The 16364-nt window shown below is 38.2% G+C and overlaps 1 protein-coding gene across 1 annotated transcript in view; it reads left to right on the forward strand.

Annotated features, from left to right (window-relative positions):
• FKTN (fukutin) overlaps window positions 1-12479 on the forward strand; it is a 12776-nt gene extending 297 nt beyond the window's left edge. Inside the window, exons 2-8 of the mRNA XM_010077495.1 lie at window positions 1165-1224; window positions 3984-4187; window positions 5642-5919; window positions 8267-8399; window positions 10005-10134; window positions 11253-11386; window positions 12309-12479. Coding sequence (XP_010075797.1) covers window positions 1165-1224; window positions 3984-4187; window positions 5642-5919; window positions 8267-8399; window positions 10005-10134; window positions 11253-11386; window positions 12309-12479 — 1110 coding nt within the window. The remainder of the gene's footprint in view (window positions 1-1164; window positions 1225-3983; window positions 4188-5641; window positions 5920-8266; window positions 8400-10004; window positions 10135-11252; window positions 11387-12308) is intronic.
• The last annotated feature ends 3885 nt before the right edge of the window (window positions 12480-16364 follow it).

Genomic DNA, 16364 nt, shown 5'->3' on the forward strand with positions numbered 1-16364 from the left:
GGGTAGCCCAAGAGAGTTTCTGATGGCAGGGGTATGATCAGATTTCAGTTGTCAGCCTGATATTCAAGCTGTTATGTCAGCCAGAGGCATCCCATTATTCCTAAAATGCGATGCCGTTGGTGTTCTGAGCTGCAGGTTTGAGCCACCAAGACTTTTTGTCTTCACAAGCCTTTCTACTGCTGTTAAGTGACTTTTGTGGATAGTGAAGTCAAACCAAGTGCCATCTTGGGTCTTTTCTGAAGAAACAAGGAAGGCAGCGTTTATTGGTTGCAGGTGTTTCAACAGTGGTGTATTTAAAATAAAACCTGTCTTTCTCCACAGTTGTCTTCAATTCATTCAGTTCATTCAGTGTTCATAATTTTTTAGAAGTTGAATATTAAATCCTGCTTTTATACCACCCGTGGAATGTTTAGCTGAGTGTTGTTTTCTGTAACGGAAAAAGATGCAAATGTTACTATGACTGAAATACTCTATTTTTTTGATGGCTTTGTAGTTTATGGTTGCAATCCAGATTCAACAAAGGAACTCCTTCATTTTACTGCATAGGTATCATTTCCTGAGTTTTATTTTGGTGAGGACATTCTTAATAAATGCAGGCAGCATAAGTGCTAGGTGGTAACACAACCTTTGACTTCTTTGTTGTAGTTTTTGATTGTAAAAAACAAGTCTGTGAATGAGAAATTCTTCATACTTTTGAAAAGCTAAAAGCTGAGCCACTTGCCATCTTGGCTTTGTGATATGAATATACTCTCTATCAAATTTAATTCTCTAGGATTATAGCTGAAAAATGAGGTATTGTCTTGCTGTCTTTTCCCCAGTGGTATTTGTCTAACAGTGTTTGTGTTTGTCATCTTCCCATTTTACACCTACTGGCATATTGACTTAGAAACCTTGAGGCCTGATCACACAATCTTTGTGTGTCTGTAAGTCCCCAAGGCTTGTGTTGTCCTTCTACATACACTAAGCCAGAGCAGTAGTTTACGATTTCACATTCAGTACTGTAGTTGAGTGTCCAGAGGTGTAACCGCAGCCATAATTCTAAAAGGCTAACTGGATAAATGCTCCTAAACATCCTGTTAAGAAATCCTAAGCAGGGATTCAAATGAAACTTACTTTTTTTTCTTTTCTTTCTGTCTTCCCCCTCCCCTTCTTTGGTTTTCATAGAATGGAGCTGTTTTTTCAAAAATCAGAGGAAGCCAGTCAGGGCAAGACAGCACTAGATGGGTATGTACAATGTCATTGGTTCCTATGGTTCTTCTGCAAGTCTCAGAGAACTCACACAGAATTGCTGACTCAGCGTCCAGTTTTCTTTCCTCTTCACTGGGAATTTTCTAGTATTAAGGACTGAGAGATACTTTCATCCCTGAGTAAAGTTATGAAGCGTTCCAAAACATCAGTTTAAAAAGGAGTTGAGAAACCGTTACAGGTTAGCAGCCTTTTCCTGTGCGGTCCTTTGTAGTGCTGTTAATATTTTAAGAAGGTAAACTTGTTCTTTCTGGTATAGGCTTCTGTGTTCCTTTGGACTGAATATTGGAAAGATCGGCTGACTTGACGTGCAGCTTGTTTGATAGTAGCACGGTAAAAGAATTGGCTGTAGGTCTCAAGTCCAGAATATCTTTTTGCTCACTGCAGTTGTTTAACCTGCTGCTCAGTGTTTTGTGTTTTATGTGACCTTGCTTACGCTGGGTCACATAAAGTTCTTCACAAGCAGGAAACTTACTTTTTAGCATTCACCAGTTGCTGTATTCCAGTGTTCAGGAGAAGTGTTAGGAGTACTGTTAGATACTTGAAATGGGATATTCTTTTTTGTGTCGTCCTTCAGGTTTGCAAGATTGAGTGCAACCACAACATCATGTTTGTCTCAGGGAATCAGAAGCTCCATTATAATATTTGTGGTTAGCATTTGTTTGGAAACACTTTTCAGATGTCTTTTGTTAACAGATCTCCCAGCGGGAAGACAGCACAGATGGTTAAAGAGAATAGTGTGCTGGGAGCTGGCTGCCTTTCACTTTGGATGCAATATGAGAATGTTGCTGTTTAGCAAAATAGCCATTTAAATGCCTTATTTCTATTGTGAAGGAAGGAAGGTAGTCTGATTAAGAGCTGTGTTTGGGAGTAGTGCAGACTGACTGCTTGCTTGCACCAGGAACATCTCACTGTGCTTGGAGGTGGCACCCCTTGAAACTACCTACTAGGTGTTAGATGACTTGGTCACAGGGAGTTTCCAATCTGCCAGACTGTGGACAGAGTTCTCATTAAGCTTTTAACTTGATCTTACAGGATCGTTAGTAACAAAGCAGAATGCTCCATGGTCCTGCCAGGGACCTGTTGCACTCCAAGCTTTCTTCAGGGTCCCTGCATGATGAGTCCAAAACACTCTTATTTGAATGTGTTTCTCTTAGCTGCTTGACATCATCACCATCTCTTTCTACTGGCTATGTAAGTTTCAGCTGAAAGCATCTGTTTCCCCAGAGAAGTGATAGAGGAAAAAAGAGGAGATATTTTTGCACAGACTTGCTTCCTGTTCATCAGCCTGATCTGCTTGTTTTAGTTATAGAAATAATGCTGGCACGTCACTTAACTTTTCAGCTCCACATAGCTGAAATCATTAAGAGGATGGCCTGTACAGCACATGTAGTACTCCTGCCTAAATTGTGATTGTTAATCCACGTTTTTACATCTCTCTGAAGCCAAAGCCCCATGTCAGAGTTGGAGTTTAGCCTGTGGAGTCTTGTTGAACAGACTCAGCAGATGGACAGGAGGATGGTTAGAGCTTCAGTTAGAAAGCCAGGGTCAACTTGCGGGACAGGTAGCTTGGGCAGTAGGCCATTGTTTTCTCTTACCACACCTCTTCTAGAAACCTTGAGATGTGACAGACATACAGCCTGGCAGTGCTGTTATAAGCAAATAGTTTTTTCTCATTAGAATGGTACTTTACATCATTAAATTTATCTGTTACAGTTACATACATTTTTAATAGCAGTGTGGCTATGATTTCTGTAAATCTTCTGTATGCCATGGACATTAAAATGTACTTGATCAAAATTCTCCACTGAGTCAAGTTAATAAATCCTCTCACCAGGCACAAGGCCTTCTTGCCATAGCTTTTAACCTCTTATGCAGTGTTGGCATGGTTGAGTGCCTTGGGTATGCTAGTATCCAAAGACTGGGTGACACTCACTTCTGACTCTCTCACTGAATCACCCTCTGTATACATACAGCAGGCATCATGCCTGAGGTTTGGGGATACCGTTTGGGAGTGGGTCAGAAGCCTTGCTGAAGTCAAGGTGTGAACAGTGTCCATTGTTCTCACCTTGTCCACAGGCTTCTTCAAAGGCAGTTGCTGTGATTACATGCCGTTTGCCTTTGGCTGGCTTTTCCAATCACATTCTTGTCCTTTGTGTGCTTGGATGAGACTTTGCAGGAGCTTTTACTGCAGAAGCTTCCTGTGCACTGAGACAAAGGTGGCCACAGTTTCCCAGATCCTCCTTTTTGAAATTGACATGAGATTTGCCTTTTCTCAGACTTGAGGAACAGTTCGTGACCACCATGGCCTTTCAAGATGTTGCAGAGCAGCCTTAGAATTACATCAGTGAGTTCCCTCAGCACCCACACATGCATCATGTCTCATCCTGTAAGCTCTAGTTTATTCAAGAGTTTAGCCTAGAGTCTGTTCTTAAGTCTAGCACTCTAGAGTTGGAGTGCTTTAACTTGTGGAAAATTCTAATTGAAGCTGAAGGATTTTTCCTCTAGTCTTAGAGACCTGGAAAGCCTGAGGGCAGCCTCTTCTTCTGACAGAGAAAATTTTCATTTCCACAAATGGCTGTGGAAGTAAAGTGCATGCTCAGAAAATCTATGGAGAGATAAGATTTCCTTCTGTCAGTGTGGTTTTTATTTTCTTCTGTCAAAGAGATTTAATCTATTAATCTTTGTGTGCTTGAAGATGGTGCTTCTAACCTCTAATTTTATCCACTGTTGAACAGCATGTGGTTAGGAAGTTCCTAGACTTAATATCCAGTCACAATATACCAGTGTATTTGATCGATCCTTTGATTCTGGGACTGGTTGATAAAGACATTGAACAGATCAGAAGTTCTCCTGATGGTCCTAGTCCAGAATGCAAGTACTTCTGCGCTCCAAGAGACTTTACAACATTTGCACTACTGGACAAAACGTGGAAACATGAAGTAAGTGCCTTTTCTTCACTTGACATTTGTGTATTATAGTGCATTCATCTGTTGTATGATTTTGTGACATAATGCTTTCATGTTTGTATTAAGACCTCTGAATTAATTGTGTGGAAATCTTGTAAAGGTAGAGGAAACTTTTTTTTTAAAGTAAAAGTCATTTATAGATAACAAAGTTTTTAGAAGTTGTCTGCAATATTTGTAGGCACTTGTAGTAAGAAGCCACGCCAAAAAGAAAAAATAAAGTCGTCCATTAGGAAGAAGGAAAATCTTGAGCCTGTTAATGTAGGTACAGTCGTAATATGCTTTGAGTTTGGCGGGTCCATCAAGGAGGAAATGCAAGTATTGATGTGACAAGACTGGAAAGATTATCATAGTCTTCTGGTTTACATTTGGTTTAGTATATCTTTGTACTTAACACCATTTTATTTTGTCAATTAGTGTATTGGTATCTGTGCTTTTCTTTGATACCCTGAGATTTTTAAATAGGTGTGTTAAAAATAGAGGTGTAGCATGTGATGAAAGACAAGATGGAATCCAAGATTATTTAATCAATTAGGTGTAATCTGGAAACAGATTAATTTGTACAGGCTGAAGATACCAGTAACAAACAGCTTTTTCATCTTCTTTTTATTTGTTTGTGTGGTTTTTTTTTCTTCAGAAAACACAGGAGACATTAAAATGGTCTATGACTATTTTACTGAAGGAGTCCCACTCAAGGGTGGTGGCACTCTGGATCTGATCAGACAGTTGTTTTACCCATAGCTGTAAAGGAATTGAGGAAACTGAGAATAAGGTTGTATGGCAGCACGCTAATATAAAAACATCTCTGCATTCCTTTGTGGCTCATTTACAGTATCTGTAGCATCCAGAGGAGAAGCTGATATGCCTGTATAAAACACCTCAAGGCGGGTAATCGAAAGGGTCTTCAGATGCTGATTGGTTCTTTCCTTATCAGCCAGAATTTCATTCCCTTTTTCTGTGGAAATATGAAAGCCTGTCACATAGTGCAGCGTCTGGTGAGATTTAGACAAATATTTATATATATCATAAAAGAGGATTTTGCAGTAATCATTTTTGTATTAGTGGTACCATTATTCAAGAACTTAAGAATGTCAAGTTTGGCACAAGAATAACTTTAGAGAACAGTTTGAAGATTCAGAGAAGGGTGCTATGGCAAGGAGTAAACCTAGTCCAAGCAACATTTATTTGTTGTTTTATTGAATATTTGAGGGACAAAATTTAAGAAAAGGAAATACAGTGTTTGGAATTGCTTGTGGTTCCTGATCTTTAAGGTCTTAGAAATTTTTGAGTAGTTTGTGCTTAAGTCTGGTTAGAAAATGAAAATGGGGAGTAATATCAGTTTATAAAAAGCAGTTAGTATTCAATTTTGTTTTTTCCAGTCTTTAGCTTCTCTCTCTCTCTTTCTGTCCTTCCCTCTCTCTCATTGTTAGGTGGGCTTTTTTAGAACTGCTGAGAAAATGGGGTTCCAGTGGCTAAAGATTATGAACAAGGACCCCCGCTTGGATGGGATGGATGACCTGTCTGGGATTGAAATTCCCTTGCACTACATATTTAAGCTGGCATCTCATGCCATTCACCTGGTGGTCTTCTATGAGAGGAGCGGTAATTATCTCTGGCATGGCCCCCTGAGACTCAAGCAACATATGGACAGGAAGTTTGTGCCTTTCCGGAAACTTCACTTTGGTCGCCACCCTGGAGCATATGAAAAGTGAGTTTCAGATAGAGGATGGAAAAACCATAATGTCACTTCCAAAGTAACTTCTTTCTCCTGTATATAAAATTATTGTCTTTCCTAAAGTCAGGTTGTAAAATTTAGCTCATGTATGGTTCAGCCCTCAAAGTGCATGTAAATTAAGATATGAAGGTAAATCCAATCTGTTTACCTGAAAACAAGAGCTTCCCACCATTTATAAATTAAGAACTACATTTCAGAGGAAGTGGCTGTATAGCCATATTGAAGCAGGCAGAAAGAGGAGAGAATTCAAAGAAGTCATGACCGAGGTTGAATGTACCAGAGTGTCTTCTGCTAGAGACAGTGGTTTACCATTAATGTATTTAAAAGTTTGAAGTCTGCTGATAGCTATCTGTGCTATCGAGATTTTACAGGAGTAAAGTACAAGCGGCAAGAGATTTAGTCCTAGCTGGTAAATATTTCATGTTCTTTCTATAATGATATGTATCCGAGAGTTGAATAGGATACATTAAATAAAAAAGGGAAGCAGCAGAAATCCATTCAGTAATAGTCCAAATAATCAGTGTTAAAGAACTTGAATAAAGAGAAGGTGACATTTGTCCCACTGTTTTGACAATCGACAAGGTTAGCACCAAGGACACAGGCACCAAATAAAAAAAAAAAAGTAAACTTATTTTTACTTATGTTTAAAGTGATAAAATAATGAGAAAAATAATACAGTGAAAATGAATTAAAGCAAGATAAGGTAAAGCAGCAAAATAATAAGCAAACTACTATAGCAAGCAGAAAGTAAGGTAATACACCTAATTGTTATTACAGAGTTAGCGATAGTGATTTAGAAAGATACATCACCAATTGCCCTATTAATACGTTACCATCATCCAGATCCGCAGTCGCTGGGGAGCCCGGTTGCAGAGAGGATTTGGAGAACCCTTCCCAGCAATTGGGAAATCTCTATGCAGTGTGTCCACTGTATACATGAGGCTTCCAAATTTCTCTGCAAATGGTCCCCACTTTTATACAGTTAAATAAGCAACTTTATGTCTTAAGCTGCGAAAAACATCTGGTGTAGTTAGTTTTTTTTTCCCCACATTAACTTTTCCTGTGCTTGGCCATAACCCGAAAAAAAAGTTAAGAAGAAGTAAAGGTATCTGGTTATCTTTGATTATGCATCTCTCAACAAAGCCTGTCACCGCCCTGTTACATTCTGTCATGTAGAGGTCTGTTAGTTGGTTTGAGATAGGTGTATGTCTTTTTGGCGAGTGGGGCTACTGTTACACAACTATTATTTTACAAGCAAGCGTTACAGCAATGCTCTATAAGCGTTACAGCAAAAGCTTTTATAAATTGGCATATATTCATAAGGTAATACATTGCATAGGTGATCAATATCGTACATATTAGATATATTGTTAGGTTGTGAGGTTCGTCTTGAGGTCAACTTTGGTTCAGGGCCTCGCTGCTCAGGCCCTAGTGTTTCACGGACAAAGGCATGTGCCAACCATTGCATCTAACCCATACTCTTAATGTGCTGACGGTACTCCTTCTTGCATAAATGTTTGAATTGGTGGTGTTATATGTCCGTAGTCCTATACTTAAACTTTGCATTACATTGGTAAAGTTCCTGTAAATGTCTGCCTTTTCTTGCAGTGCTTTCAATAGCAGTGTTTCAGGAAATACAGATCATGGCAAATCTTGTTACTATTTTCAAAGCCAAGCACTAGGCTTTGAGAACAGGGTTTCTGTAGGGTATTTGTGTATGCTATAAATCAGAGGAAAACATCAAACATATTTCACAGGTCAAAATATATCTGTTTAACTTTTTCCTTAAAATTGACACTATTCTTTCTTCCTTTTAAAACACAGAACCTGTATCAGTTATGTGCTCAAACGTTTGAAGTCGACTGTGTAAGCTGTTAAATATCACATTTCATACATTGTGAAGGCTGAAGAGTTTTTAAATTTTAAATGCAAATAGCCTCAACGTACAGGGTAAAATTCGGTTCTTAAGTGCATCCCATACTTAGACAACTAAATAAATAGCCTGAATTTTGAAATGCACTGAGTAACAGCTCTGAACAAATTTGGTGCATGTCATGAGTCAGTAAAGTAATCGGTGATCTGACAAACTGACTATGAACTTCTAGGCATAGAATTTATTTTTAAATAAAATTTGGAAGTGTATGGGGAATTTGTTGAAGCTCTTGTTGCTCTTCTTTTACAATCAGTTTGGGGTGTATTTGGACAGAGGAGCCGCTGCCAGTAGCATGCATTACGGTTTTAACCTGAGCTAGAGGAAAAAATGGCTTGTGGTTTGTAAAAGAATCGAGTAGGGTAATGTATAATTTTTCTGTCCCTGCAGGCCAGAACTTCTGCTTGTTTCCATTGATGGCTTAGAAGTTCAAATTCCAAAAAATCCATCCAGTTTTCTAAAGGAGATATCATACTCTAGATTTCTTGAATGTAGGTACAGAGAAGCTCGGGCTTTCTTTCAGGTTAGTGGTAATCAGGTAGTGTCTCTAAGACATAATGTATGTTTTTACTGATTGACCCAAACCTACAAACAGTTGGTTGTTTTTTACCTAGATGGGACTGTTCACATACATGAAACTAAATACAGCCTTGAGACTCAATCCGCAGAGTTTAGTATGTGATAGTAAAACTTTAACTGAAAATCATGGTCTGTCTTTTTTACTTGTGGGCGCATTGTTTTCTGTTTTCCAAAACTTTGAAGAGGCAATCAACATGTCCATAGTTCTCAACACATTGTTACTGTTAAACAGATTTCATCTAAATAAGACTAAGATCTTGTGTATCGTTGTGGTTGAAAATTTTCCTTAAGGCAATTCTCTAAGTTATGAGTAATATTTCATTTTCTATTCTCTTGAACCATGTGCTACAGTTCCATATTCCTTATTCCATTGCTTTTTGACCATGTAAGCCAATGTTTTCACCACTATTTAGAGCATTATTTTTAGAATATTGCTACCTGATGTAGCAGACAGTAGAAAAACTTTCTGCTGCATTATGGGGAGCATTTTGTCCTGACTTGAAAAGGGTGGAGATAGAAAGTGGTCAAGAGTTACCACAGTAAGACTGTGAAGTCAGAATCTGGTCAGTGAATTTGAGCCACCTCTGATTTCATGGAAGGCGAAAAAAGAGGACCCTAGAGGTTCCATTCTTCAGACATTTGAGGTCTTGGCTAAGGGACTTCTCAGGGAAGGTAAGACCATCCTTGTTCAGTCTGTTGGGCCGTAGCTCCCCCTTACATGTAGCAGGAGGGTTACGATACTTAAGGGTACCGGTGCGTTGTCACTTCACCTGTAAGGGACAGAAATTGTAAGCATGCTCCACTTCAGCTCTAAAACCTCCAGGCGGTAATTGCCACAAGCAGAGAAAATGTGCCTCGGAAGGTATATTGAACTTTGCTGGAGCTTTAATATTGAAATAAGCAGCTGGCATTTGTTTTGACAAGTATTCATTTCAGCTGTTTCTTGCCCAAGAGCTCTTGGTGAAATCAGTCAGGCAGCTGAGTGGTGCGTTGTTCCTGGGTTTGATTTGGTAATGCTTGCACAGCCTGCCATGTTGGTTTTGCCTTTGCGTTAACAGAAGATCTTGCCACAGTTGTAGCTGGAAGATGGGCATGATATTCTGTTCACGTTTCTACTACGTGGCAGAAGTTGTCAACATTCAGCTGTAACACTTGGTGGCGCCAAATAAGCTAATGTGGTGGAACGAACTGATTCTGTTCCTGTTTTCCTCCTGGACTGTGGGTATTGACTTCAGCCTGTGCAGAAATAGGGTTTATCAGTGTTGTTGCCAAGTTCTGAGAATCAGTGTCTAATACTTATATTCTTATTCTGTTTACTGTGACTTTAAATTCAGCTAGTTTGGAAAAACTGAAGATTGAAGTTTTAGAGTTTAAAATTTTCACTTCTCATTCTAGAGCATGTTCTAAAACTGGGCTGTTTATGTGAAAACAGATACTGCCCAGCTGTTAAGTAAATTTTTTAAGTTTTTTTTTTTCTTAGGACACTGAAAAATGAAGGGACAAGTTTTCTCTCTGACAATACCTTGCTTACTCTTCCTCTGCCTTCCAGCTGTATCCTGATGATGCCTCTCTTGATGCAGTGGACTTCAGAAAAAAAGCAAAATCCTTGCTCCATCTGGCTGCCCTGACACTAAATGAGTTAGGAGTAAAGTTCTGGCTGAGCAGTGGAACATGCCTTGGTAAAACATTTGTGTAATATTGCATTTATAAACTCATCTGAAATTTTAACAATGTCATCCTCTATTGCTTGTGATGTTAGCCAAGGGTGGCAGCTAAATGTACCAAGTTGGAAGGTAATACGTGGCATTAGCTGTATTGAAATCGGCCATTTTGTTCCTGACAAAAGGCTTTTTCTTTAGAAACTTGAGCTGTGGACATTCTGAGCAAATTTGCAATGAAGCATTTAATGTTGCTAGCAATAATCTGTCTTGTGCTGATCACTTCTGAGATAGTAATCAGCAGTTCCCTAAACTGTGTGACTTGGAATTTACTGAAATGCTTCTTGGAAACACAGTGATGGGCACGTATTTATGCTGTCCATGTTGGATCTCCCCTGATTTTTCTTCCCGTGAAATTTGGTGCTTATCACTGACTCTTAAAATATAGTTTACATTTATTTATTTTAAAACACATCCTTTTAATAAAATGTCAGCATATTAGAGTAGGTACTGCAAGTTTTCAATTCTGATGAAGGTGGAAGTAGTATCATCACTGGTGAAGATTCTTTTATTATTGAAATAGGTTTTGAAAACTCATCTGTGTGCACATTCAATTTGTATTTGTTTAGTCCTAAGGAATATAATTTTGTGAATGAACAGTTACTAAAAGCGGCTTTAATGAAACAGACAAAAGGATGTCTTACTTCTTGTCTTAATGTGTTGCAGTGGTGCTTGGAAGATGATTGACATCTCAGATATTATTTAAAACAATAGTTTCAAATTAAAAGCACAGCTGTTCATTGCTGATTAAGTCTGGGCCCAGATAAAGAATATTTTTTCTTTAAAGAATTTAGATTAGAAAACATATTTTGTCTTTGAAAGGGTTAGTGTTTTCTCTTACATTCTTGGCTTTCTGTAGGAAAGAGCTGGCTATAAGTGCAGTAATACTTGTTTTTTTCCATGTGGTTCATTTCATTCTAGAGAAGGTCAGAAGTCTTGTTTATGGCCTCATTCAAAGATCTCGGCCTGGTGACCTTATGGCAATTCATTTATATGTTACTGTTGTTCTATTGATAGATTTCTCTTGTTCCTGAATTAAATAGTTTGTTTTTCTCATTTTTTTTTTACACCCTCCTTAGGCTGGTATAGACAGTGCAATGTCATTCCTCACAGTAAAGATGTGGATTTGGGAGTCTTTATAAGAGACTACAAAGCAGATATCATTCCAGCCTTTCAGAAAGCAGGTTTACCACTGAAGCACAAATTTGGCAAGGTACATAGATAATGAACAATTTGCCTCATGTGTCTTTTTGTAGGTTTGTAAGTTTGAGTGCAGCTGCAGACCATTTATGTAGAAGTGAGTATCTGAAGTCTCCTTGGCAGACATTGACTCATTAGGGTTTCACCTAAACATATAATCTTGTTGATTTTTGTGTGTTCTCTTGGACAGTGTGTGAGAAAACACCTCTTCTAATAGCTTCAGCCCTCTTTGGGGAGTCTGAATTCCACCTCAGAAGCTTTTAAGAAGTTTTAAAGGGGTCTAATCTGTGTCAGTGCTGCTAGAGAAATTAAAGAATCAAGTTAGAATTTAGTCTCTAAGATTGGATAGGCCTCATCATACAGGAGGATTGGTGATAGCTCTGAGGTTGTCTGTAGTCCTGTATGTAAAACTAGCAGAAAGGGAAGGATGGTTTGAGCTGGGCAGTGGGCTTGTTCACTATTAGCTTGTGTGGATCTTTGTTTAGCTTCTTCAGAATGTAAGCTGCAGAATAGTAGAGAGAAGAAACAAAATTACAGGAATATGAAGATTCAGATACAGTTCAAGTGATATATCATTATTGGTGCTAGTGAGTGTTTTATCATAGAGGAAGTATGTAAAATGAAGACACCTACTAATCGTGTTTATTCACTAGGATTATTTTGCTTGTGGCAAAGGGCAAGGAGATGGTGCTGAAGTTTTTGGGGCTAAAGGGAGGAGAGAGAATATAGTCCCACAGAGGCACAGAAAATTTCCAATGTTCTCAAGGCATCAACAGAAAAAAAAAAAAAACATTTGCAGAACTAGTCTATTTCCTTCAGTTAGGATAAGAGTCACTCTACATACCTGACCAAAATAAAATTGTTTTCTGAAACCTGCTGACATAAGTTGCCTTGTATTTTTATGAGTATATATGGTATGTATTTTTGTCTTGCAGGTAGAAGACAGCTTAGAACTCTCTTTCCAGGGAGAAGATGATGTGAAACTTGATATTTTTTTCTTCTATGAAGAGAATGACCACATATGGAATGGAGGAACTCAGGCCAAATCGGGCAAGAAATTTAAGTATGAACTGGATTTGTACCTCTTATTAGTGGAAAAAAATTGAACAAGTTAGTGTTTAGTGTTGGCATTTTGTGTGTTGTATGTTGTTGCCTGGCAAAGTCTGTGCTATTTGTGGGAAAGGCAGTTATCAGAAAAGAATCAGTGAAGATTTTCCACTTTGAGATGAGAGAAGTAGTAAGAGAACAGTACTATGCATATTAGGTATTTGCTGGCCTTGTCTTATGTCAGTTCTCTCATGAAATTGAAAGCAATGTTGGCATGTGATGTATCAAGCAGATCTTATTTGGACTGTGACGAGCTCTGTGTTAGGTAAACAGCTAAGATGAGAAAAAAGTCTCTAAACCTGTGTTTGTTGAACAAACTAATTTTGCAGTAAAAATGAATCCTTAGGCATCTGTCTCGATGGTGGAGCGTTATGGGAGAAAGCCTCAACTGTCCTTGCAAAGGAAGCCTCATAGTTTTGTATTTTGTGGTAATGATTTGGAATGCTTCATTGACTGTAGTGTTGTGACAGCAATGCAGATGACTACTGCAGCCCTTGTTGTTGTTCCTGTTCTGAAAATGGAATTTTAAATAGGATCCCACATTTCTTGCTTCATACATTTCAGTATTAAATTAGCAAATAAGTGCAACAGCTTCCTAATCTACTCAGCAAACTGAATATAGGTTTTGATAGTTTGATTTGTTTCTTTCCATCACCCACCTTAACCCAGAAAGAGACAGTTCCAGACTACCCTGAAAGTCTTGTTGACTTCTGTAGGATTTAACTCTCTTTCATATTTTGCCTGAACTGTTTTTGCTTATATTTAGCTAATGAGAAATTTAGTGAATACTGTCATCCAGATGCTGATAATGTCTGAGTCCTTGTCTTAGTTATGTTTGTTCTGAAATTATAAACAAAGATTGGGGAAGATATTACAATGACTAGAGTCAAAAGGTGCACTTATAAATAGACTGAAGGAAGAGTTCTTGGAATAGTCCCACAGAAAATGTGGTATGTTGTGGAGTGTTTTTCTTAGAATACAGCAACAGTTTTATAGTTTTCCAAAGCAAGCTTAATGTCTGTTTTTCCATACAAGATTTTTGAGGTTTTTGTGTGATGTATTCTGAGGAAGAAGCTGACCAATTAATTCCTGTCCTTTTCTTTGTGCTTCTCTTGTGTCTCAGTTGCAATAGCCGTTTCTGTGCCAGTTATGTTGACGTGTTCTTTCAACATTCCATTGTAACATCAGACCTTGGGTACTTGAGAGCTGGTTTTTTTTCCCCCTTTGATATGATGATAGAAAGTAGATGTGAAACTGTGCTGTGCTCCAGCTCCTGTGTCCTAGGGCGTATTACAGCTCTTTTGGAACTCCAGCTTTCATAAAACACTTTCCTTTTCTTGTAGCCTAGTACTTATTTTTGGTGGTAATGTTTTTTCAAATTTTTCAAACATGGCTTTCTAGTTCAATAAGAACTAATTTGTTTAGACACAGTAGTGTAAGGAAGTCTCTAATTGTGAACTGGTGTTTCTTAGGCATAGTTTACTGTACTTAATCAATACAGAAAAGGAGCAAGAAAACCGCTTGTTTACCATTTTAAAGGTCCCAAGCCCTGATAGAATATTGCTGTTCAGAATGCTTAGCCAAGTAATTACAGATATGTATTATTCCAAATATCCTCTCAGGAAGAGAAGACAGATCACAGCTTTTTACCTGTGAGATGTGATGATTTAGCATGCTTGATCTGAGTGCCTGCAACACCAGAATGACCCTCAATTTTGCTTAGTCTTCATCCCTTTCAAAATTTTGGGGGAAGGTAAAGTGAGGAGGTGAGTCAAAAGAGAAGTGATTCTTTGATCATGCTGAATCCTAAATCCATGTTAACAATTTTAAAGGAATCTCACCAGCTGTTTATGTGGTATCAGAAGAGATATTGGTTGCTAGTAGATTATCTCAGATAAGAGTGGGAGTTCTATTCCAATATATTTATGTTTTTAAAAAGAGTAGAAGGGTAGAAGACATTTTCTTCGGAAAGCTGAAGTATTTCCACAGGCATACTTTCTGTGCATCTTGATAATAAAAGTATGACGAATGAAAGTAATTCTTTAGTCTCTAAAATATTTTTCATTAGTCATTTTTACTCTTTGTTTCCTTGGAGAGCTGGTTTCTAAAACTTACAAGTCTGGCTGTATGGTTTGCCTTTTCATGTACACAAATACTTCCTCAACATTGCAGACATGAGCAAGCATGTGCATCCTTCATATCTTGTCTTGAAGTTACAGCGATTGAGATGTACTATTTGTTTACAAAATTAATGCTAGACAGTTGCATTCTTCAGCAGAGAATAAGTATTTACAAAATCTGGGAATCTAATCTATACTGTAGGCTTTAATCCTTAAAATGAGTTAATTCTGTAGGTTCTTACCATAGAGGACTTTGTGTAAGCATAAAGTCTTTTCAGTACTTTCATGTCCAAAGACTGAGAGAGTGAAATTGGGAAAAAAAAAAAAGGTGAGCAGTGTATATGTACGAGAGTACACAGCCTTATCCCAGCTTGGAATGAGCAAATGATGAGCAAGGATTCCAGCAGCGTGAGGCATCACTGAGAGCTATGTTTTTCATCAGTGAATGTAAATATTTGATTTTAATAATAGTTAAATAATGATTCTGGTGAAATTTCCAACTGACTTTTTAATTTGCAAATTCATTTATTTAAATTATCCACTGGTTCTGCTTAGAAATATTTTTCAGTGTTCACACTCTGAAGAATATATTATTTCAGTGGTTTGCTGGTAGCTTCTGCATATGTGCGCCCCCTGCAGTTCTGATAGATAAATGATATCCTGAGTTAATAACAGCCAGATAGCTATTTGGTGATTATAGATCCACTAATAAAGTTTGTTTACTTTGTTTTCCCCTTGGTAGTTGGCATTTTTGTGCTTTTTGTTTTAGTTTAGAGCTAATCTGTAGTCTCTGGATATATATCCAAGAGTGCTTGATCACTTTTTTCTTTCCCTCCATTTAAGGCAGAAAAGCAAGGTTGTTTTATTTTCTGAAACTGTTTGCCCAGCACTTAGAAATAAAATTAACTTTATGCTTTGAAGAACACATGGGGTTCTAATTCAGGCAAATGCACAAATCTTTTAACTTTTTTCAAAAGGTCTAAGTGGTTATGGTTTCATTTTAACCTGTGAAAAGGAACTGTAAGATCACTTTTTTTTCTGTGTAAGAATTCACAGCTTCAGAAGTGAGAGCAATCCTCTGTAGGAATAGTAGATAGTCTTTGCTATTTACTTGCTTAACACATTGACCCTGACACTGCGCTCCTATAGGATGTCATTCTGATCAAACTGTGAAATTTACCTGTGAACTTCCACTGGTGTAAGCATACTTACAGGTAGGGCTTATGTTGGCCCTTCTACAGAAAAAAGCAGGTACAGAACAAGGTCAGTTTAGTAGAAAAAATTATTTTTAAAATTTGAATGGGCTGAGACAATTTCAGAAAGTACAGAGTGGCAAATATATCTTAATTCTGCTGCTCCAAGTCTGGCACCATGTTTAAACATGGGTACTAAAGAGGAATTCCATAGAATCATAGAATGTTTTGGGTTGGAAAGGACCTCGAAGATCATCAAGTTCCAACCCCCCTGCCATGGGCAGGGACACCCTCCACTAGAGGGATCTCCAACATGTCCAGGTCTTTTTTATGTTTGGGGCCCCACATCTGAACACAGTACTCCAGGTGGGGTCTCATGGGAGCAGAGTAGAGGGGGAGAATCACCTCCTTCAACCTGCTGCTAATGCTTCTTTTGATGCAGCCCAGGACACGGTTGGCCTTCTGGGCTGCAAGCGCACACTGCCAGCTCATGTTCAGCTTCTCATCCACCAATACCCCCAAGTCCTTCCCCTTAGAGCTGTTCTCTATCCACTCTCTGCCCAGCCTGTAT

The sequence above is a fragment of the Pterocles gutturalis genome, unplaced genomic scaffold (genome assembly GCF_000699245.1).
Source record: "Pterocles gutturalis isolate BGI_N339 unplaced genomic scaffold, ASM69924v1 scaffold50343, whole genome shotgun sequence".
In the NCBI taxonomy this organism is placed as follows: domain Eukaryota; kingdom Metazoa; phylum Chordata; class Aves; order Pterocliformes; family Pteroclidae; genus Pterocles; species Pterocles gutturalis.